The 23,109-nt window shown below is 48.4% G+C and overlaps 8 protein-coding genes across 8 annotated transcripts; 6 read left to right on the forward strand and 2 right to left on the reverse strand.

The window, feature by feature from the left end:
- Nucleotides 1-2,397: 2,397 nt before the first annotated feature.
- TRV_07397 (uncharacterized protein) lies at nt 2,398-3,438 on the forward strand (the record flags this gene model as incomplete). The annotated part of the gene is made up of 1 exon (XM_003018506.1): nt 2,398-3,438. The coding sequence occupies one exon, from the start codon at nt 2,398-2,400 to the stop codon at nt 3,436-3,438; it is 1,041 nt and encodes a 346-aa protein (XP_003018552.1).
- A 354-nt stretch (nt 3,439-3,792) lies between these two features.
- TRV_07398 (uncharacterized protein) lies at nt 3,793-5,381 on the forward strand (the record flags this gene model as incomplete). The annotated part of the gene is made up of 3 exons (XM_003018507.1): nt 3,793-4,680; nt 4,745-5,047; nt 5,163-5,381. 3 exons carry the CDS (start codon nt 3,793-3,795, stop codon nt 5,379-5,381), a joined length of 1,410 nt encoding a protein of 469 aa, XP_003018553.1.
- A 430-nt stretch (nt 5,382-5,811) lies between these two features.
- Nucleotides 5,812-7,344, reverse strand: TRV_07399 (uncharacterized protein; the record flags this gene model as incomplete). Its single annotated transcript, XM_003018508.1, has 1 exon — nt 5,812-7,344. The coding sequence occupies one exon, from the start codon at nt 7,342-7,344 to the stop codon at nt 5,812-5,814; it is 1,533 nt and encodes a 510-aa protein (XP_003018554.1).
- A 516-nt stretch (nt 7,345-7,860) lies between these two features.
- TRV_07400 (uncharacterized protein) lies at nt 7,861-8,403 on the forward strand (the record flags this gene model as incomplete). Its single annotated transcript, XM_003018509.1, has 1 exon — nt 7,861-8,403. The coding sequence occupies one exon, from the start codon at nt 7,861-7,863 to the stop codon at nt 8,401-8,403; it is 543 nt and encodes a 180-aa protein (XP_003018555.1).
- Nucleotides 8,404-8,960: 557 nt separating this feature from the next.
- On the reverse strand, nt 8,961-10,872 carry TRV_07401 (uncharacterized protein; the record flags this gene model as incomplete). The annotated part of the gene is made up of 3 exons (XM_003018510.1): nt 8,961-9,184; nt 9,243-10,250; nt 10,317-10,872. 3 exons carry the CDS (start codon nt 10,870-10,872, stop codon nt 8,961-8,963), a joined length of 1,788 nt encoding a protein of 595 aa, XP_003018556.1.
- A 536-nt stretch (nt 10,873-11,408) lies between these two features.
- TRV_07402 (uncharacterized protein) lies at nt 11,409-12,245 on the forward strand (the record flags this gene model as incomplete). Its single annotated transcript, XM_003018511.1, has 3 exons — nt 11,409-11,716; nt 11,745-11,848; nt 11,935-12,245. 3 exons carry the CDS (start codon nt 11,409-11,411, stop codon nt 12,243-12,245), a joined length of 723 nt encoding a protein of 240 aa, XP_003018557.1.
- Nucleotides 12,246-13,490: 1,245 nt separating this feature from the next.
- TRV_07403 (uncharacterized protein) lies at nt 13,491-16,922 on the forward strand (the record flags this gene model as incomplete). Its single annotated transcript, XM_003018512.1, has 1 exon — nt 13,491-16,922. The coding sequence occupies one exon, from the start codon at nt 13,491-13,493 to the stop codon at nt 16,920-16,922; it is 3,432 nt and encodes a 1,143-aa protein (XP_003018558.1).
- A 4,014-nt stretch (nt 16,923-20,936) lies between these two features.
- On the forward strand, nt 20,937-22,415 carry TRV_07404 (uncharacterized protein; the record flags this gene model as incomplete). The annotated part of the gene is made up of 1 exon (XM_003018513.1): nt 20,937-22,415. One exon carries the CDS (start codon nt 20,937-20,939, stop codon nt 22,413-22,415), a length of 1,479 nt encoding a protein of 492 aa, XP_003018559.1.
- Between the last annotated feature and the right edge of the window lie 694 nt (nt 22,416-23,109).

Below are 23,109 nucleotides of genomic sequence, written 5' to 3' on the forward strand. Positions count from 1 at the left end.
GAGAGAAAGAGAGGAAGAAGCAGAAAAAGTGGACGAGGCGGCAGTTTTTAAAAACGCAGCGAAAAAAACCAGGGGCAGCGCAGGGAAAAGGAGACACAAGCTGGTAATACGCGTTACGACGTTACCGCGTTTCCCGTTGGCGGGCTGGCCGGCCGGCGCAGGAGAGCCGCCCCGCCCGGGCCCCCTGACTCTCGTAAAAGCGGCCGCATAACAGAGAGGGGACGGCAGCTGATTGGCTGAGAGGGGAGAATTGCGTGGCCGCCCTAGGCCTGAAGCAGGACTAGCGCCAGGAACAAGGTTTTAATGACAGGAACCAACGCTCGGCCAGTATCAGGGCGGTATTTGATACGCTCGTTACATACGATACGAGACGGTTACTGGTTTCAGCCTTGACGAGGAAAAGTTAGCGGAGAATATCAAGCAGATACGGAGTATACGGAGTATGATAGACAAGAAGAAGAGAAGAAGAAGAAGAGAAGAGGAGAAGAGGACAAGTGAAGGGAGGAGAAAGAAGAAGAGGAGACGAGTAGGAAGACAAAGCAAGGAAAAGGAGGCCCCTTTGCCTTTGTGAGGGAACAGCAAGGCCAACGCTGAAAACGTTGGCTCCTCTTGCTCGCTGGCTGGCTTTGTTGCTTTGGCGCCGGCTTTTCCTTGCTTTTTCCAGTACTTGAATAAGTCAGTCAGGGACGGGGGGACGCGGGGGTGAGAGAGAGCCAGCTGTGGGCCGCTCGGGGGGGTTCGCTTGTCTGTTGGGACGCTGCCTTGGTTGGCCAGACCAGATCGTCGCTGGTGAAACCTGGGAGGTGACGGGCGAGATGAGGTGGCGTGGACGCAGTAGAACGTGACGATCCGACGATGATGCAGTGGTTAGAGCATTCCGCACGGAGTAAAGGAGGTGATGACAGCAGTGATCGTGATCGCGGTGATCGTGATGGAGTGAGTGATGGGCGTCGAAGTCGTCGTCGTCGTCGAAATCGTAGTAAGGTTGGACTAAGCCCCTAGCTAACTAGTTGCTCGTCTATTGCAACGTCTCCCCTATATTTTCGCCTCTCCTTACAACTGCTCTACCCCTATCACCATATTAATATTAATACTAGGACTAGGATTTTATAAGTCATAATCAGCTTGCTTCTGGGCTTCGTGAATGACTTTATCTTCCATACAGAGTGCTCTGTCACTGATAAATACACCGAGCTCCCTGTGCAGTCGCCCCTCCAATAAGAACTTAACATATCCCCTGCCCTGTCCATCCGCTGTAAGCCGCTTCCATGTGCTTCCTGCGTCGAATCATCAAATACAGATGGTTGCCTAGAATGTACATGGTAGCCTAGGATGCAGGTGGTTGCCTAGAATGCAGCAGTTGGTATGTAAAGAAACTGCTTGCTCGCTTCTAGAGTTGCTTTCATCACAAGAAAATAAAGAAAAAAAAAATCACCCAGTGAAAAGAAATAGAATCTGAATCATCCGCTGAGAGCCAGTGTGCAGTTCTAGGTGCCAGGTAAGTCATATCGTTCCATCAACCACAGCTCCCTCCAGCTAGAACCAAGGAGGGCCTCTATCGTACGGCATCTTCGTTCTCCAATACTGGGTATAGAAAGAGATGCCTAACGAAAACACAGCAGCGTCAGCCATGTGCAAAAGAACCTATAGTCGAATCTATTTTGCTTGTCGCCATATCCTCGAAATGCCCGGCAGCCTGATCCCCGAGATAAATTGCGGGGGCTGTGGAATAGAGAAGGGCAGAAATACCAGCGTTGGAAGCACAGTCAAACATACGCCTTGTGATGACTGCCAGGCTTCCGGCCTTTTGGCCTGCACACCCGCTGGAAAATGGTACAAGACTGCAGACGGTGGGCCAAAGAAATTTAACGCTGGCTATAAATTCCCCTGTTGGTATTCCTTAGCTTATGAACCTCCCAAAGAGTCACACCGAATCTGATGGCTTTATATTATAGAATTGCCGACGTTTGGAATATCCATCGCCTCCAGTAGGATGGAATTCGCAGAAACTTGGTTATATGGTGGCAATATCAGCGTACTCCATAGTTGGTTCACTCAGTAGTTAGGCTCAAGGACAACTTAGCTAAATCTTACCTCCGATGCGTTCGCTATACCTGCATATCATGTTCTGTATTCGCTCAGCTACTTCCGTACCGTCTGCCCTTCTGGTTATTCGTGCTTCACAATAAAACCTCGTTTCCTTCTACTGTACTATCTATACTGTACTAAGTATATGTCAATGTCGTGTTACCCAAAACGGCATAGCGTAGATATGTTCAAGAGAGCTGCTGAGACGATCTTCTTCGATTAAGGAGTCAAACAAAATCTCATCCAACACACCAAGCCCGACCTCTGCACGCCCATATATCTACAGACATAGGCCCTTTGACATTTGCCATGGGCTTCCGCTACTCTGATACCCTGGAAAAACATGGCTGCATTGGGGTTGGCGGCTATGCGTACATCTACCTCGTCAGCCCGACCATTGTGGTGAAAACTGTACGCCCTGACCGAGACCATGCAGAGGAGAAGGTGATGGGCCATCCCTTACACGGGGATATCGCTTTTTACAAATCTTTCAACGAGCGCCGTGATCGGTGTCCACATATCGTGGAATGCTTCCTTATGTTTCCCGACCATCTCTTCCTCTCATTCTGCGCGAACAAGGCACTCTTATATCGCTTCCATGAGCGCCAGGAGCGAGAAAATAACGACTTCTTTGGCCGTCTTATCCGTATTAAGGATTACGAGGACCCCGCGCTTATTGCCCGGTGGATACAACAGCTCACATCTGCGCTAGAATACGTGGAGAAAATGGGATTTTGCCATAACGACCTGAATACGTCGAACTGTCTCCTTGATGAGAGACTCAATTTGAAACTCTCTGATTTCGGCCGTGCTACTACCATTGGGCAGCTATTGGAACACTCTCGTGCTCCCTGGGCCATGCAGCTGGCTGCCGGGCCATTACAGGGTACATATGGTCTCTGCTCTGCTAGAACAGAGCAATTTGCAGTTGGCTCCCTCCTCTATTACATGGTCTACGGTCACAAACCCTATGAAGATATCGATCTAGATTGGCCAGAATTAGAATCTCGATTCGAGCAAATGAAATTCCCCGAGCTAAATCGTCATGAAATTTTCGATGGCCTTATACTTGGCTGCTGGTATAATGTTTACCCTACCATGGCACTGGTAGCATATGATTTCAAGCGCAAAACAAAAGACTTTGCATCAACCATGGAATATGAGACCACTGACCGCCTGCAGGAGAGAAAAACCTGCGAGGCGCTGGTACGAAAAGGGATACTGGGTCCCGAGTTGGCACTTCGCTACCAGCCACTCTGGAAAAAGTATCTGCATGCTTTGAAAAGTACGTTTGTTTGGCACTACTTGGTTGGCCTTCCAAGGAGAGTCTGGTTTTGGTCCTGGTTTTGATCCTGGGGTTTCGGCTGCAGGAAGAGGGTTTGGCACAACCTAGTAAAACAGACCATGTCACCATGTGTATTATTATATCTTCACTTTCTAGAGCAACTCTCCGTAGATATGGGACATGGCCCGTTACACATTCCATTTCTGCAGATGCGTACGGCGTAGCTGTTCCTGATCCACAGTTGGGATAACCAGTCATGTGATGCGACTCCCGCCCGGTTCACGCGATGGCCAGATCCGCGGATTTACTCGCTGTAGATCTCCTGTACAACAACGCCGACGACAACGACAACGACGACGACGACGACGACGGCAGCGGCGGCCAAATATGAGTCCTGGGTAGATGAGACGGAGAAGACGATGACGGAAATCAACAGATATCCGTACTTCCACCCGACCTGCCCACTCTGCCAGCACGACGTCGCCATCGAACACACTTCCAGCTATCGTCTCTTCCCACTACACCAGTCACGCTACTTCGACTCTCTCCAGGAACAGCCCCAGTACACAGACGGCCGTGTCTTCGTCCAGGGAGTTCTCTTCCAAATCAAACGGTTCCCAGGTGTCAGATACACAGACAGGGCGGTGCTCATCCACTGCCGCTGTCTCTCCATCATCAGCCACTTGGCGCCCGGCAGCGTCAGCCGGTTGCTCGACCTGATAGAGCCTACTTTCTTGCCCTCCTCGACAGGACCGGTAGATGAACACGGCGCTTTTCACCACGTCGATGGTCCCAATAATAATACCATTAATAGTGCAAGTATAGATATAGATGTCAGAAAAGGGATTTCTAAACTCCCAAATGAAGTATGGAACTTGATATCAAAGTATGATGTGGGCAGACTAGAGTTCATCGTCAGGCTGGCAGCCCAGCTTCAGCCTCTATCTGCCTCTCCCCTGCTCATATTGGACTCCAGGTTCGAGCTCGAAACCGTAGATGTACGCGGGGACACTGTCAGAATTCATCTTGTGCGGGTTGGTGGTCGTGTGTACATCAGCCATCTCTCAGATCCTGAAGACGGTGCTTCTACCCCTACCAAGGAGCATGATAGAAATACCCTGCCATATAGGGACTACCAGTTTGGAGACAGCACATTTCTAGCCGTCAAGACAGACAGTATTGGTGTGGTTGATATAGCTCTGGATGAAAGTGATGGTCGACCAAACTGGATATTCGACCATCCCACCGCCCCCTTTAAAAAGCAGATATCCAGAGTCAGAGATGCAGATCTACATAGGCTACGACTTGTTTGTGATGTACCGTACTCTTAGATTCCCGTTCAGATTTTTCCCCTACTAACCAATGTTCCAGTCAATGAAATGTCGAGCCATACTGCCCACTAACAGAGGTGGGATTGAGCCTTATTTCGATGCAGATAGTATGCCGCCGGGAAACTCATGGATCAACTCCAGCATACGAGTAGGCTCCTGGCCAACACAGCAGTCTGATCCATCCACATACCTTGCCCACGCCACCTATATCTCCTTCCAAAAAGCTCAGTCAGTCACTTTCTACACAGATCTTGTCCGTCGTGGCATCACGGAAGTATACATCAACGAGCGCCAGCACCGCGGCTACTCCGTTTCTTTCCCAGACGTACAGCCATCTAGGACTGTACGCTTGTCCGTTTGTCGCCGCGGTTATGGACAACAACATCCTTTCATACAGGTAACCGCCTTTTTTTTTTTTTTTTTTTTTAATTGGTACGTTATGTATTAACGAGCAATAGTTTGAAATCAACGGATCATGGCTTCCCGCCCTGCCACAGAGCGGTATCGTTATCCAGCAAGTTGTTCTCGACCACGTCATTGGCATTTGGCTGGGCGAGACGTTCCCGCTCCAACCAGTCCATATTGGTGTTGTGAGGGACGAGTCTGCGCCCCCACTACTGCCGGGTGACCAGATGCCGAAAGTTCCCGACTTATCCATGTTCACCAGTAGATGGTAGCATGTATGTCACTGCCTCGTCCTTTCTTCTAACGCTTTTTGCCCTCTATGATCCAGGTCTGGATATGGTTGAGTTTAATCTACGGAGTATTTTGGTGCGGGATCGGGGATTCGGGGGCGCTAAGTAAAAAAAAAAAAAAAAGATCTCTCGGTTGACCCACAGCGAAAACCACGCTTTGATCAATGACTGACAAAGGAGAATGATGAGAATGAAAGGTGAAGAGAAAAAGACCTCGGTCTAGACTTGAGGCGGTATGAGTTACGAATGATGAATTTCATGTACGATAGATACGACGACATTTTTTTGTAAAGAACGACATTACACAGTGAGTGAAAAATCTGACACTTTTGCCTCTCAGGTGAGTATCCAACCAAAAAACGTCCTATATTCTGTCTACCACGTTAATAATACAACAGTGGCAATATCACATTCACTCAAGAAGAACTACATCTCTCTTATCACCACCCTCGCCATCCCCCTTCTGAGCCGGCCCAGCTTCGTCCTCCCACTCTTCCTCTCCCAACAGTTCCCACTCCGCATTGGCCATCTCGCCCAATAAGGTGGATTTCAATTTGTCTGCAATCTTCATGGGAGATGGCAACTTCCACGTTTTCATAAATTCCATTCCTTCCGATGAACCGAGGAAGGTATGTGCCGAGCCATGTGAGAAGTGACCGAGTATTGGCAGGGATCGCGTTCGTCGTAGGCCATTCTCACCCTCCTTCTCATATGTATTTGCGCCTGTGTTGGCGTCATTGTTTGCTTGTCCACTTACCAGGGCTTTGAGAAGTGGTTCGGGAGCAACTAGAAGTTGCCAGAGGTTCCTACCGATATCACAGACGTCTTCCCATGACTCAGAGCCTAGATGTAGACCCTGAGTTCGGCATAGCCAGGATACATTCCATGCTAGTAGAGACACGCCTTCTATGAAGAGTGCGTAGCCCGTAGGATCTTCCTTGGCAAGTTTAGGCAGTGACCGGTCGATGAAGAGCGGTCGAGGACGTGGGAGGAGCATTGCATCTGCGCTTCGGGCGTTGTGCATTGATTGGGTGGGAGAGAAATTGGGTGAAGAGCTGAGAGAGTCCTGCCGGCATGGCATGTAAGATGATGAAAGTGTATATATTGCTGGTAAAGGATGGCCACGGTGAGGCACCACCACCTCAGCAGGGAGCCTCAATCCAAGATAATGCGATACCAATACTAGCATCCGGGAGAGATTCCCTAGAGATGCAGTTATATGTGCGGGATTTGCACCTACAATCCATGAGTTAGCGATATGTATATGTGAGTAAAGTGGTTTATGCTTACTATTCATCTGGCGAAGATCGACAATGTTGACGCCTCCAATGGAGAACTGATTCATCAAATCTCCCTTCTTCCGCCTCGTTCTCTGACGGAAGCCGAAAAGACTAGCTACCTCCCGACTAAGGAACACTCGTGACTCTACCGCCTTTTCGTGAATGCTGTTCCACTGTTTCTCCTTGCCCTTGATGCTCTTCTGGACGGTTGCCAAAGCCCGAGCCCGCCGGCTAGCCACCTCGTAGTTAGCTGATTCTGCATCGGATCGTCGCTGGGCCAGAGCTGCTCGTCGCCTAGCAATCTCCTTCTTCCCATCTGCAATCTCTTTCTCCAGCGTAGATATGTGAGACCGTATATCTTCCGTTCGCGAAGTGGACTGCGATATAGCGGTGCGCTTTGTCTGCATCAGCAACCTTGACGGTTCCGGCTCAACTCCACCAACATCCTTAGATAGTCGCGGAATATCACCGCCGCTTGACAGTATCTCTGCGTTCTCCCGCGCATTCCTCGCTATTGACGCTTCGATCTGCACTCCAGCTGCATCCTTGTCCAGCAGCACTTTCGCATGGTTGTAACGTAGCCCGTATAGCTGGTTACGGGCGCAGGTTGGGCAGTAAAATCCCAGCCGTGAACTAGGCGGCTGCGAACATACGTGGCAGCCCATATCAGGTAATCCTTAGCAGCTTCGTCGTACTCAGGCTTCCAGAGCCTCTCCAATCCAAGCAGGTTGTGCCTTTTCGCCGGACCCCAGGGAGCAGCGATGAACCACTGAACATGTATTGGGTCATGGCTTGGTGCCGTTAGAAGCAAAGATCTCTCTTATTTATCGTAGTTCCTGGGGGTGTCTGGTCATGATATCAACCCGTGACAGTCCACAAAAGCGCCGTTTCATTCTCCGTCTGTCTCCGTGATCGTTGTCGGTGAGCTTCCAAGGTCGTTGATATCATCGGTCGTTGACAGGCGGCGGCCCGATGATGTCACCTGATCCAGGCAGGCGACCTGCACAACTGCCGAAACCGTAAAGTTTGTCTTGTTTGCATTGTGCAGTTGGGTGTTTATCAAACATGCCGAAAAGGGAAACACTTGGTGCATCGCGGGCTCAAAAACGTCTGATATCAAAATAATTGTATTTGACACTTGAATAGTTGCAGAGATCCAAAGAACAGAACAGCTTGTTGCAATGAACACAGACACCGAGACAGAAGATAGGAGTGGAACACCCGTGCCAGGCTCTTCTCTTGATCCAGATTCCCCCATGGTGGACTCCCCCATCTACCCCCGGAGCCCAAAAATCAACATGGCTTCAAGGGAGGTAGAAGAAGAAGAGGAAGACGACGATGGAGAAGCATTCATTACAGTTGCACCTGCGTCTGTACCTGCGTCACCTACTAAAGAAACTGTGATTGAAGCCATGGTAGAACCCAGGACGGAGCCCAGGCCTCGTCCAAGGAAATCACTTATACCCACTCCCAAATCGAAACACGTCCCGAAATACATACCTAAACAAACACCCAAACAAACAAACAAACCCAGTCCCAGGAAAGACGACGGACTCTCTGGCTTAGCTCATGAACTGGCAGGTTGCACATGGGAACAATTGCAACAACGGTTTACTGAAGAGATGGACGAAAGGTCTAAAGCTGAAAATATTCTGCAAAAAGAGACTGCTGATCTCCTTGAAGTTAGTCTCGCTACTCTACTACAGTTTAATGTTTTGTTCTAACTAGCCTTTGTTTGCTTGCTGCGTAGGTATTCATGGCGTGGTCACAGACAACCACGTTCCGAGACGAAGATAGAGCGTATAAGAGGTTTGTGGAGCCTGTCTGAATGTCTCACCCGAACATAACATAGCAAACTAACCAAAACTAGGTTTAAAACTCGGATGGACCATGTCCAGAAGTCAGAAACAAACTTGGAAGAGAAGAAAGCACATTGTACGTGAGATCCTGCTATGCCCACAGCTTAGCTTTGCTAACCTGGTACACAGATGCCAACGTGGTCAAGGCGTTTGAAAGCGCTCTTGCTCTTCTACGGACAGAATGAACCCCCACAAATAATAATCGATATAAGATGAATCAGTATTTAATGTATATTATGAAATTTCCTCCGGGATTATGAATATGGGCATGTAGAATATTGCCCTAGTTATGAAAGAAGCCCTCAGGGCCTGGTATGTAATAATGCAGCAAGTTGTTCCCGCCTTTCCTTCCTTCCCCATCCTTCAACCCACCATTATAAACCATCCGCATTATAGACCATCCGCCCAAAGTTTCATAAGCCTCAATGTCCATCATGATATCCATTATCACGAGAACCTCTACCTGCAGCGGCAGGGTGTGGGGCGGGTGCTCGGCCCATGATATCCTCCCATGTAGCACCGAACCTCCTGCCCGTAGAGGCAAGCAGTCCCTCCTCCTCGGCTTCCTCAGCGTCCTCGTCTAGTTGCTGCTCATCAAGTCTCGGAGTCCTGAAGAGCATAGTGACGAAGACAATGAGTGACATACCTATGGTAGTGACATTAGCGATAACCCAATACCCGGTTGACTAAGGAGATGTCCTTACCTAGGAAAGCAAACTGAGCCCAGAAATTAACCATGCCAAAGAATGGATAGTTAAGCGTTATTCGGTTCAAGAAGACGCTAACGACGCTGGGTGTACAGACGTCCTTGGCCGAGTGGTTTTCTGTCAACTCAGAACAAGGCTTTACATCCTGAGGCCGGTGTTCGCAGCTTAAACTGTGTTCTCCATGGTCGGATGGAATGTCACAGAATGTCTGTGGGCCATAGGTCGCATACTGAGGTGCCACCATCATGGATATAGAGAAGTTGAGGGCGAGAATGATAAGGGCAAGCAACACAGTGGCAAGTAGTAACGCCTGAGGAGTGGTGTGCCCCTTTCGTATACCGAAAATTCTAACCCATAGGAATCGAATGCCGACGGTTGCAACACCAATAACAGAGCTGCTGAAAAAGTGTAGCACCAGCACTATAAAAAGTACATAGTCGATGGGGAAAACTTTCGCGGATTCAAGAAGGGCCCAATTAATAGGGTTGAACACGTTAACCTTCGCTAGGATATAACCACAATTGTGTTTGCAAATAGAATTCGTCGCCTTGTCGATCCCCGTCAGCAGCATCGAGACCCAGATCACAATGGAAAGTAGGAGCAGGAGCAGCCCCCCGAGAAGCTTAATGGGACGAAATACGGCCTCTATTTTGTGCCATGCTTTAACTAAAAAGCCTCTTCCGTCACCCGCATTAGATTCCGCAAGGCGTTGTCGACGTCTTAAAGTGCGCTCCTCGCGAACAAGCGAGTCAAGCTCTCGCCGCTCCTTCGATGATAGATGATCAAGGTTGCCTCCGCACCGCCCTTCGAGCTGACGCTGGCGTTCAACATTCTCCTCCAGCCTTGATGCTGTTGTGGCGTATAGAGACGGACTAGAGACCGAGGGAGCTGTTTTGATAAACGACACCGGGAAGAGTGCAAGGCCAGCTGAGGTATAAAGCACGTAAACAATGATTCCAATCATTGTTAGTAAACCCAGAGCAAACGTCAACGCTCTTTCGCCATCTAGAGTTACAAAGAAAGGTCAGATTAATTTGTCGCTAATAAGTGAAGTTCCACACAAATACGCACTATTCTCTGTGAGCAGATGTTTAAAGTAGTCGAGATCAAGCCCTGCTCCAGCTCTATTTCGAGCAACTGGCACGAAAAATCCGACCAGAAAGAGAATCACCGTCACGACCAGGAAGGCAATCGTGTAGCGAAAAGCGCCCCAGAATCTCTTTCCGAAGGCATTCCAGTCCTGCTGTTCAGCAAGCTCGTCATATTCCTCGTACCAGAAGTACGTGAACGGAATAACGAGCAAGCAGAGAATGGTATCAAGCGAGTAAAGGGAGTAATAGACGATCGTGAGAGATTGCACGATACTGGCAACGACATCCGGAGTTGCCCAATCCTTCCTCTGGCCCAGTTTGCGCGAGTTGGTAGATGATATCAACGCAATGTCCACAGGTAAAAGTAAAACGGTAGCTAGCAAAGCTGACACGGTGAGAATGCACACGGCTGATACCAGGCCTGATCGCTCTCTCGGCGCCTGGTAGACATAGACAAAGACCGAAGCTATCGCGATCAAGATCGCGACAACAACAGCATACACGATCCAGATCAGGCTGGACTGGAGAAGGGTCATCTTGCGGGTGCTGAACTGGCGGAATATCTTTACACAGCGTTCAAGCAAACCAAATCCGTCAAAAATAACTGGCAAAGAGGCGCTATTCTAACATCGTTCATGCCGTCCGTTGAGGTTGTCGTTGGCGTCGTTCGCTGTTTGTTTCAAGCTTCATTTCTTGGTCAGGTCAGTAGGTTTTGTCGTCATAGTCACGTGATGCAACTCCTGCCCGCCCGCACAAGGTTTGCGGCTCTTTTAAGCTCCTTCGATAACTAGTTAGTGAAGAAAAGGGATATAAAATCTACATCCGCGGCCAACGGTCAAAAAGCAAGATTTACTTTCTTGCCACAGGTTTGGACACGTCAGGTTACTCATGGAAGTGCTTGCGCAGCGTCATACTACGAACAGCCTTTCCTTGACCCTGCCTTTTTGACGCGTAGTTTGAACAAACTACTTGCAGAGGCGCTGCGCGCTGCTCGGACAGGGATACCCAGGGGTGGATCAGCATCTTTCTAGGAAGCCTAAAAAAGGGAAAAAAGGAAGGGGAGATCTTTGAGATGCATCAAAAGCCGAATGGAATTCCCCAGAAGAAAGCTAAATATTTCGGTGAGAGCTCGCCTCATGATCTCAGGGACCTGGAGCGAAATGCAGCAAAGGCAAAGCAATGCCAGCTAGCCAAGGCGGCCTCCTACCTTGAGCAAGCGTTTGCTGGTATTAAGACTGCTTGGTTTGGGGGATGGGCAATGAATCTGCGTGGATCACTCCGGGAGACGCACGGCCTTAGTCTCCTCATCCTCGCCAAAGACACGGCCGAGATAAGATCTGTCCTAGAGCAGTACAATTGGTATGACATTGCTGCAAGCCGGTAAATCTATGGCTAAATTCAAAAACAGGGCATTGCTATCATTTCACCTCGTCTCTGGCACAGTTCAAGAGAGACTTTTTGTGGATATTGGAGAGGAGGGCCAGGTTGTTGGTGCTAACATCACACTTTCAGGTTAGATATACTCAACACCCAGTGCCCCAACAGTGGTGGTTATCCTATAATGTATACTGACCTCCGTTTGTTCACAGGCGCCTTAGGCACACCAAAGCTGGACGAAGCAGAATCTTACGAGTCTATAACCCCAGCATTCCCTACACCGCAAGGTAGTCGGGTCAAAGTCATCCATATAACATGGCAAGTTGAGACAAAACTCAACGCATGGTTTTCCAACAGAAAACTCTCCGATCTTCTAGACCTGCAATTCTTGCTAGAAACCTATAAGAACGAAATTGCTAGGTGGAGTCAATTTCTAGACAAGGACATGCGAGAGACTTTCTACGCGGTCTACATAGCTGCAGTGGAGGATGAGGAAAAGTGTAAAGTAGCAAAGGAGACCCTCTCCCTGTAATACCCAACGACACCTCATTACGGAAAGCCCCCAAGCTCGTCCAACCTAACATATCCTATGCGCGTAAGGAAGACTATATTTTTTCTGCTTTCTCGGCTGTGCCACGCACACAAGTGTTCGGAGCATATTAACCCCCTCCAGCTTATTCACTAGGTCTTTCACAATCTATGAAACCATGCTAGAAATTATGTATCCAACCTGGATATTTTGCACAGTGTTAATGTCAGCCTTGGTGCGTATATACGATAATAAATGGATAGAGAGGAAATATCCTCATATTTATCTATTCTTCCATGTGACAGAACGCCCTTTGGATACAAACAATGATAACTCTACGTCTAAGCTTTTTCGCTCTATTCATAACTAGTTATTGATAGTTGGTGTTGCCTGGGTAACTAGCTAGTTAACGTAATGACAAATAACTACACAATTATAAGGTCGAAAGGGAGATCTAGTTATAGTAGAGCACTGATATTATTCAAGAAGTTAGTTGGTGGCCTAAGGTAAGAGGCCTTCCCGGGATAACATGTCCAGTGTCCAGCATTTAAGTGCGGTACGATGAATGTTGTAAGTTATATAACTAGTCAATTGGAGGCTTTTGCCCATTAGGACACCAACTAACAATTCTTTGTGATATTCAGGGGCTAGAATTCAAAAGCGAGAGCACTGGTGGCGGGATGTGGAGCATAACTGTGAAACTCGCTTAACTAAATTAACCGACCAAGATAGCTAACTCGAGTTTGTTTGTTTGCACTTGGAAACCAACATCAATTGAGTATTGTGTTTGGTGAAGACCCCAAAACCAGGGGGTTCTTGTTTCCAAGCATCCAAGAAATAGCCATCTCCCGATAACTAGTTACCAAGCAAGCCTCTGGTTAAAGGACAGCGGGATAAGGCAAGATGCCCGTCCCGGTTCGCCTTCTTACTATCAAATTCTTCTATGCTACTGGTAACACCCCTGCGGTGTGCCTCACGCACTCTCTCCCGCCAGATCAAGATGTGTCTCTACTACTTCTTGGATGTGGTGATGTGCGTAATGTGCTTTTCACAGCATACGCTGACCTGGGATCAAGTATATCCAAAGTGCTTCAATGTCTAAATAAATATGCACCTACTAAGACATGATTACTCTAGGGAATCGAAAGGTAGACGTTACCTGTTGTGACCTGGAAGGAGAGATTATCGGTATGCAACCAGGCGCTCCTTGCTGGCCCCCCGCGTTGCTGATCCACAATAGCTCGAAATATGTTGCTCTACACTCTTGTAATCGACAGTTCGGATGACTCGAAAATTGGGGATCTATGGAATATCTACAATAATGTTTTGATCAATGACACGGCCCTGACTCTATTGCGCAGTCAAGCAAAGAAACTTGTTGAAAATAGCAAGAGTATTTCGGACTGGAATGGGGGGAAATATGGCAAAACTCTCCGATTCTGCACCCAGGCTACATATTCTCGTGTTGTGCATATGTGGAAATTCTATGCCCTAGACCCCTCGGATGAGCTCTCTTTGAATGATCAGCAGGAAAAGCTCAAGCTGACCATACAGAAGGCCAGAGACCTAAAGAAACAAATTGTTGGAACTACACGAGTTGCAACCGGGATTCGCTCCGCTGCACCTTGTGATCTTTCTCAAATCGAGGAAAGCCATGATTTCTATGACCAATTTTGGAGAGAGGGAGCTATTACTCCAGATATGAGCTCTTTTATCAAAGCAACTCACATGAATCCAATGATTTGGACACAGAGTCAAAGGCTAGTACTTCACTATGGCACTCAACCACTACTAGGATTTCACCTAGCTGCCGCATACTCCCCCCTTGCAAAAGGATCCCCTTTAAACTATACCTCCGATGGCCTGGGTGACACACCCGCTGCTGTCAGGGCAGCATTCGCCCAATTCCGTACCTATGTAAAAGCGTTTCATGCTCTATCTTCAAAGTGGATTCTCCGCTTTGTATGTGCTGACGCCCTGGTGTTTTGCCATACACTTCAGACCCAAAGGTGTGGTACGGCTACCCGTCAGGAATATAGTGGTAACTGGCATTTTGAACCCTTTATTCTTGACCCCCATGAATACCCTGGACAAGGAACTGGAGCTCCATACTTATTCGATGCCGTTGATACTTCGAATTTGGCGGACCATCTTGGACCATTGAACATTCTAGCTGCAACTGGCCCCTTGTTGAAGGCAAACCCCACATCAACTATATCTACAGAGCTACTAGTTTCACGAGGAAGAGACACAGATTATCTCAAATCGCTTCTGCTAGGGGATATGGTGACTATCGGCTCACTGTTCAAACTCACTCCGAACCAATATTGGACCGGTGCAAGTGTATCCTCTAACTTCATGGAGAGAATGGTTGGAGTTATTAATAAGGACACTGGCCAGGAACGTTATGTTGTGCGATGGACCCGACTGGTCACGGAACCCATCACCTATGACCCGAAACAACTGTCCCGACTTATGTACTCAATATACCTTTCTATGTTCGAGGACGAAAACCCAGCCAATCTCCTGAAATTGAAGCAAAACAGGGTAGTTTTCGATGAGTACAAAGCCTACACGAGGGCAAGCCTTTGTTGTATTTTGCAAGCTTTACAGAGGTCGAATGTTGTGAATTGGCAGGCTTTCATTGACCAATTCTTCGGGCTAATAAATCAGGATTCCAATCTGCTCATGGGTGCTCATTATCTCCAAGAGTTTTATCTACACCTCCATCTTTCAGGTCTGCATCCGGCTCTAAGTCTCAACCCTGGTCTGGATGGCATAACTGCTCCGTTACCACAAAGTGCCTTTAGAAATTGGACTAATATTCCCCCGGCGCTATCAGTCACATTGGCCATCCCTCATGAGAAGCTCTCATTATTCGTGGAGAAGCCAGTGAACAATTATGGAACCCCAATATGCCAGCTTGTGTTTGACTCAAAAGCCGGGCAGAGTATTTTTGCCGATATTCAGCTGGGCTTTGGGGAAGTAAAAACATCAGGCACAAAATATACAGAAGAATATGCAATTGAAATCAGAAAAGATGAAAGGGGATGGGACGGGACTGCACCCCTCCTCGCTTCCGTAATGGTTCCTACAGCTTTGATTCTCCTCAACCCAGGCCTCTCAACTAATATTTTCTTGGGGTTAAAAACCAGTCCTGCCACTGTTCAATTGGTGGGAAAACTTGGGATGAACCTGGCCATCCACGAGTCTAAATTAGCCAATAATGACGTTTATATTACCCGCTGTCGTCCTAATATGGAGCACCAAATGACAGAGCATTCTAAGATACCCCCATTGAAGAGCAGCGTGGTTCCTTCATATTCACCTAAGCAAATGGATGGAGTGGAGCTAAAATTCCATTTGGAGCTCAGCTCTGACTGCTCAAAAGCCATGCTTCTTACAACGCGTCTTGATATCACATCACCAAAATATCAAGACATACTGCGACAAGGTGCTGCAGTTCTCGTGGAGCAGGTTTCCCCATACAAAATAAATGTCAAGTTGGGAGGTAAACCTTTCCACTCCAATATTCGCCTTCCATTCCCCATATTATCGGTAAATACGAAAACAAGAATTGCCCGGAAGTCCTCTTATCTTGAGTTTATTGCATCAATAGCTTCAACTGGAGACCTTACCCAAAACCCCGACAATGTTTCCCCGATCGATCTCTATGAAAATGGCCCGATATTGAGAAATCTCGATTATACTGCACTCGACAAGTTGCCTATTCTCGACCTTAGGGACCCTTCAAAGCTAAGCTGGGTCAAATTGCTTTCAAGTGATATGTTTAATGATAGAGAAGGGAAGGAAAGGAATAAGTACGTAAAGGGCAAGATTTGTACTTCCCACGATGTGCGAGTGGCATTCAAAGATACACTCTTGTCATTGTTTGGATATCTCAGTGGTGTTGGAACAAAGGCCCAAATCAACACTTTCGGCCTCGACAGTGAAACAAGTGGCGGAGTGAACGTTATTGTTCTCATGTCTTCTTTAAGACTGGAGGCCGCCAACCAGAGCATGGTCATTGACGCAGCGGTGATCCCTCTTACCATAGATCTTGTCATGGAGATGTATTCAAGCCTCCATGACCTCACTAACCGCGGTATGAAGACACTCAAGATCAGCGATGATGAGCTCCGCCTTTGGAAACATGTATTGCCTGCCTTTGTTGACCGGTGCCGGACCTGGAAGCATCTGCCGTCTTGCGAGTATATGTCTACCGGCAAAATACCCCTTTCTACGGATTGGGCACAACCGATACTTTGTTCGTGTGGCAAAGGTAAGTTTCCCAACGGCTATGAAATCAAGGGATTCCCGGAGTGGAAAGACATCAAGAAATACGCCACCCGCGTCGCCATATCTCCTTGTTACTGGGTCCCGTTCCTGGATAAGGAATTCAAGTTTGATGCAGAGGACGAGGAGGACAAGGAGCACAAGGAGGGCAGCTATAAGGATAACAAGGAAGGCCTTTCCCAGATAACACAATCGCTATTGCAGTCGATGGATTTAGAGAAGGGATCATGCTCAAATTGTGGAGGGGAGAGACCTGGAAGTGGAACGAAGTTGCTGCGGTGCAGTGGTTGCAAGGTAGCAGAGTATTGCTCAAAGGATTGTCAACGGGAGGACTGGATGGCAAGGCACAAATTGGCTTGTAAAATGATGGCACAGATGAAATGAGCGTGGCTAGCTGAATGTTCAACAGCTCTCCTGTGTCTAAGTCCTACTCCGTACCATCTGCTCAATATAGTGTCATGTTGTCCAGTGGCTGCCTTGGGCGCCTCCCATATTGTGATGGCTTGCTCACATAAACTCCTCCCGTCACGGCTGAATGATGGCATTGACTGTTCTGTATGTGAACAATTGCAATTGCCGAAGGTACCCCATACTGTTTCTCATAAACAAGCCTCTGAGAATGAAGACAACATCGTCACACAGATCTCCAGCTAGATTGATGATATTCCATCTTCGTAACTATAAACTGGGTAAACACATCGGCGCTAACGAGAACTAGCGTCCGGTACGTGTATCCGATATCCGGCTTATGAATATCATCTCTAGTGTTTCGGTCTAATGAAGGTCAAACGTACCAAGCCCCATTTAGACTCCACTTCCAATCTTCGGATGCTTTGACAGTCGCTGCCAAAAACCACCCCACTGCACGATAACAATACGTTGTTTATAGGCCGGGTTAATTGATTAGGAAGGTTAGTGCGGTACGCATTAATTAGTTGTCCTATTAACTATTTAATTGAGGTGAAAAGGTGTGTGTGTTGGAGGGAGCACGCCGTACCCCACGACCCTACTCCGTATATGTGCTCCGTGAATGCAACGGCGACATGGCTCATGCGCGCTAGATAACGGGAGGCCAAATCAAGATCAGAGTCTGGGTAGCCGACCCGTTAGTTATAGATAGATTAAATTTTATATATAAAACCACATGACATCACCTGTTGCCAGGGGTTTCCGTGCTTTCGTACAATAGCGTGATGGGATTATATAAAAGCTCTTTTATCTCAGCAGGCGCGGACAGTGTTTCAATAGTGAGGACGGACGTCACAGGTCCCTCCATTAATATGCAGCAACTGTGTTTCTGTGTTCGAGATCTAGTGGCCGGGTAGGGCGCCACTCTTAAAGCTCTTCATCCATGGCGCCGGTCACCGTTATTGATTCAGGTGTAACCGACCAATGCAGGTTCAGCAGCGGCCATGGCACCAAGCTTCCATCACCCTGACCTTGCTCAGGTACCCGAGGAGTAACCCGAAAGGTTTCCTGAGATCAGCTGTGGAACAGGAAACATGACCTGCGTCCAGTACATTCAGATATCCGAGTTACTCAAGCCATGGGCCACAGTACTCCGTAGAGGTGGGTGTCGGTGGTCTGCCGCCGACCTGAGTCCGCAATGCCGCCAGACAGTGGTGAGGACTTCTCGGACGAGGATATTCGGCCTGGACATATCCGTATCTCTCCTGCAAGTACTCCGTCTGTAACTAAGCGAGAAAGGGGGGAGGATAACGGTCCGATCTGGGAGGACGGGATGAAACAAATCCATACGAGGATGCTCTCACACAGTTTCCTGGATAGTCAGCTCGCGTCCTACCGGGAGCTCTGAGCCCTGGAAAGGGTGGAGCTTGGATATGATTCCGTGATAGTCTGACTCAGACTCGCTGTGCAGCGTGCTTACTGAGCGTGAGCTGCGATCCCTGGCCCATATCAAGCTCCTCCGGCGGTGAAATTGATGCTGCTGGGCCGCCGCGAAGGCTGCGTTGAAGTTCGAGCCGTCGATGGAGGCCGAAAAGGGGGCAAGACACGTGATCCCCGGCTTTTGACGTCGAGCTTCTTTTGCTTCTTTGACGTCTCGTAAAAGACAAACGACGACAACAACCTCGCCATCATTATTATTATTGTCGCTGTTTGACAGCCCAGCGCCCGGAGTAAACATGGAAACTTACGCTTGCGGGCGACGGTCCAGGATTGATTGAGACGGCTGTCCACTCAGACGCGTTTGTCCACTCTGCAGATATCGCCGGGACGACTGGGGGGTGGAGCATCGTCCCGCGTGGTGGGAAAAGAAGGAGGCCAGTTTTCCCCCCTGATGTTGAAGAGCATAGCTAACTACCTGGTCGACCTCCTTTTCCCTCTCTCTGGCTCTCTGGCTCTGGCTTGTTGCTGCTCTGGCGGCGAGCCCATGGCATGAAATATGTAGCGAGTCCTCTCGCCTGGTTGCGTGGCTGAGACACAGGAGCACAGAGTCAACATCTCCTGCAGCAGCATAACTAACCAACTATGGAAAAGTCAAACAGAAAAAAAAAAAATAAAAATAAAAAATAAATGCCGGAAAAGTTGCCTCTTGAGCACCGATACTTGGGCACGGCATGCACCTGCGCGAACTCACCGCTTCTGCTGGCTCGTTGGGCACCGCGGCCAGGAACTTGCACGCCCTCCCGAATGGTCTCAAGCCACTCGCAAGGCGATCTCCCAAGTATTGTGTTGCCCTAGCGCTCCTTTACAGATGCATGACCGTACATAGAGCTACGCCTACATGTATATTATTATTAAGAAAAGAAGCAAACGGACCTGCGGGTGCCAGAACGGAGATGCTCTCCGTTTTACGGGTACAGACTCCTTTTACGCTGGATGTAAGTTTGCGCACGGAGGCAGCGAAACGTGGACGAATTGTACGGGATTGGCGACTCGGTCAACTTGACTCGGAGATGCAACGATGGCCAAACCATCCCAGTCCCTTGCATAATCCTTAGCTAAGGGAATGACACGCTTTATGGGCCACGGCTGCCCCCGCTTGTTCTGGAAGCCACAGGTCACGCAGGAGTTGGGTGTAGCCGGGCTCCCAAGGAGTTTCAGACCTGGCTTCTCCTTTCCCAGTGGCCCAGTCCAGGTGTCGCCAAAATAGCTCTGTCCTTCCCTGTCCTTGCCAGCCTGGGGCAGACAAACCCGGCTCTCTGTCTGCTCTTGTTTCCTTAGTCCGATTTTTTCCCTCTTCTCTCTCAACGTACTCCGTACATCTTGATCTTATTTTTCTTCATCTTTCTTCTCTATCTTCACCTGCTGGCTGCACTCTTTTCCTGCGCTGCTGCGCTCTAGTCAATCCTTTCTTTCGCTCCTTTCCCCCCCTTTTTTTCCCTTCCCATACATAGCCGTCAACTACTATGCGACTATTTGGATGAGGGAAGGGTCAAGACCCCAAGTCCCCCCCGCATAGTTATATTGCATCTCTTTCTCGGGCTTTCATTTCCGCTGCTTATCACTCACCCCAGCCAACTGAGTTGTCTCCCACACCAGCGTCACTCGCGAACCTCCAAAGATTTCAACATTTCTGATAGAGCATTATTCGTCATCTGGAGCACAGCAGCTCCTTCAGCCTCGTCAGACACCTCCTTAACCCCCTCGATTCGTATTGCATGTCCATACTGCTTTGATTGGCTGTCCGAGTTCGCCATTGCGTGCGGAAAGCAGTGCTTGATAGTCCACTCCTTGCTTTTGCTCCTGTCGCTCATTCTCCCAGAAGGAAATAAAAATCTGTGGTTTTCTTTTGGGCAAAAGAAAGCAATACTCGATACTATTTACTCAGAGGTCTTCTGATCATTCCCACCCTTGCCTATATCAGGATCTATCATGATACCCATCCACAAAAGGGAACCATCTGCGCTACTTTTATGGCACTAGACGTGCATTCCAATAACCAACAGAGTTTTGTCATCATTAGTATCAGCGTAGCGCCTAAATATACGCTTTATGTGAGCGGTTGATTCCGTCACTAGAACTGGCCATAGCTCGATCGCAACAATGCCGGTTCGAAACCATCTGCGCAAGGAGGGACACCGAGGACAGCTATCACCGCTGTTCCCTCGTCATGAACTGAAGATATCGGGTCCTCTTCCACATCCCTTACCCGCCGCCTATGAGGCCGAGCCTCCTGTCACCCCGAACCTCTTGCCCGTGACGCCCAACGTCGTGGCCTTTAATCCTTCTTTTATGAGTTCACCCCGCCAGTCTCGCCAGCCTCCGCAAACACCAATTCAATCCACTCATTCTGAGACTTCGCGCCCAGCTACATACCATCCACATCCGTCCCCAGGGGCGCCTGTGTCTCATACCCACCAGGAATCTCTCTCAAGCAATGTGTCTAATAGTTCTACCATGCACCGTAGACGAGGGAGCACCCTCAAAACGGTGATGCGGAAGATATTTGGCCGCAAACCACGAGACGAGCTTGATGATCTAAAATCCCCGCAAGAGATTCCCGAAATCTATCCTCACTCACCGGATGTTACTAGCCTACACGATGATGAAGAAGGTGGCGTGGCCGTACAACCTCCTGCTCGCTTTCACAGATCCTCTTCCCTCCCAAGCCTAAAAAATAGTATCCAAAGAAGCCCCAAAAGCTCGCTCCGCGGCTTAGGTTCTCCTTCCCAACCATGGTCCTCCTCGGAATTCCTAGATGTTCGGGTGCACCGGAGACGAGCTACTCTGCCGAGTGTTGCACTTTCTGCACACGACGCCCTGGAGCTTGCCTCAAAAATTGATGCAGCCGCTACTTTTGACAAGAAAAGCTCAATCGGAAGCCTCGACGCTCTGGCAATAAAAGCTGATAACCACTATAAACGCCGGTCACGAAGTGCTTGCGGTGTGCGAGATACTGCGAAATCGCACCGCATGTCTCCAATTCAATGGCGACGGAGAAGTGATGAAATCAGATTTTGGAGGGAGAGCACCCTCAATGACTTTGCCGAACCTCGTCCCGACACTAGACCTGCGACATCTATATCAAGCCACATTGGCCCTGACGAGAAAGTTGCAGACGCAAGTGAAGAGTCCGCTGATTGTCCAATCGAAGAAGACGAATCTGATGACTCCGAGCCAAACGATGAAGAAGGGTTTGATTTCAAAAATTTGATGGAAAGCATGCAGACCGAGAATGAAGTCAGTCTAGCCCAGCGAGTAGGAACTCTTGAGGTCAAACTGATGGACTTGGAATTTGCAATCGCGAAACTACAAAACAGCAGTGCTGAAGCAAATACAGTCAAGAAGAAGGCTACAGGTTCACCAGTCCGAGGGAGACCCATGGAACCCATAAATGACTCCAGCCAGTTCATCAATTCATTCGTATCCACGCCTAGCATTACGCCACCTCAAGGATCCCCTGCCGAAATAGAACCGATGCAACACAGCAGCCCGATTACGCTGTGCAACCACTCATTGGAATGTATCTCACAATCACGGCGCCCTCCGTCACCTTATCGCTCTGATTCGGGTTTCCAAGGTATATCCGTGGAACAGTATAGTGCTCTGACCACTCTCATGCGACGAGAACAATGCGCCAGAAAGTTACTAGAGAGCCAAATCCTCTCTATGCAACAGGAAATTCGGCGCCTTCAGACTGGAGAACCATGGGGTCCAGGGCAAGGAAGCACGTTTTTACGATCCTCAAGTCCCGACTCGCAGATGCTGCCCACCCCATATCTTCACGACTCTCCAAGACAGGCACCGACAAACCCATGGAAACCGCCCCCTAATATTGAACCGTCTCAAAATGACAGCAACTCGATTAATAGCTATCGGCATAACTCTGACTCAAGCCGTTATAATACCTACCACCGATCTCGAAATGACTATTCTCTACCCCATAACAATCATATTCCGGGGATGATATAGTGATGACCAAATGTACCCACCCTCGACCTGCGTATGAATTGACCATGCTTCGTCCTTCCTTATACTTTCCATTGTCGATATTTTGATACTTTTACCTGTTTTTCCCTCATTTTATTCTATTTCTCTGTCCAGCCATGATTTTTTTTCTTTTTTGACTTGTATTACTCACATATACCTCCTCTCATTTGTTTACCATTATATCCAACTTGCTCCTCTTTCCTATGTTGCATTCGCTTCAGATACCCAATACCAAGTTGCACCCATGAATTTCTTGATCATTTGACTACAGTATTTCCTAATTATGGGCGAGTCTGAGACCTACCTATCTACCTTTCCATTCTTTTTTTGGCTGGAATTCCTAGATATACCAGGCTAGCTCCGTGGTTCAAATAGTGGTGAAGCTAATATAAATTCCTTCCTCTCAACATACCTTATTATATAAACCGCATATTTTTCACCGTAGATCTAAAGGCCAATTCCTGGAATAATGTTTGCATTGCATTCATACGTGAAGTCCAGCTGGTGAATCCCTGTCATGCTCTTGTCTGCGTACGGAAATTTTGTTATTCTCGATGAACATGCAAACAATGCAAACATAACTAGTTATAGCATTCCCTTCATCTCGAATATCAAATCGCAACCTTGGGCATCTCAGCAACAACGAGCTCGTCAGACAATATATCAGATGCCTCGA

Source organism: Trichophyton verrucosum (genome assembly GCF_000151505.1).
Source record: "Trichophyton verrucosum HKI 0517 chromosome Unknown contig01006_1.f1.exp, whole genome shotgun sequence".
NCBI lineage: Eukaryota > Fungi > Ascomycota > Eurotiomycetes > Onygenales > Arthrodermataceae > Trichophyton > Trichophyton verrucosum.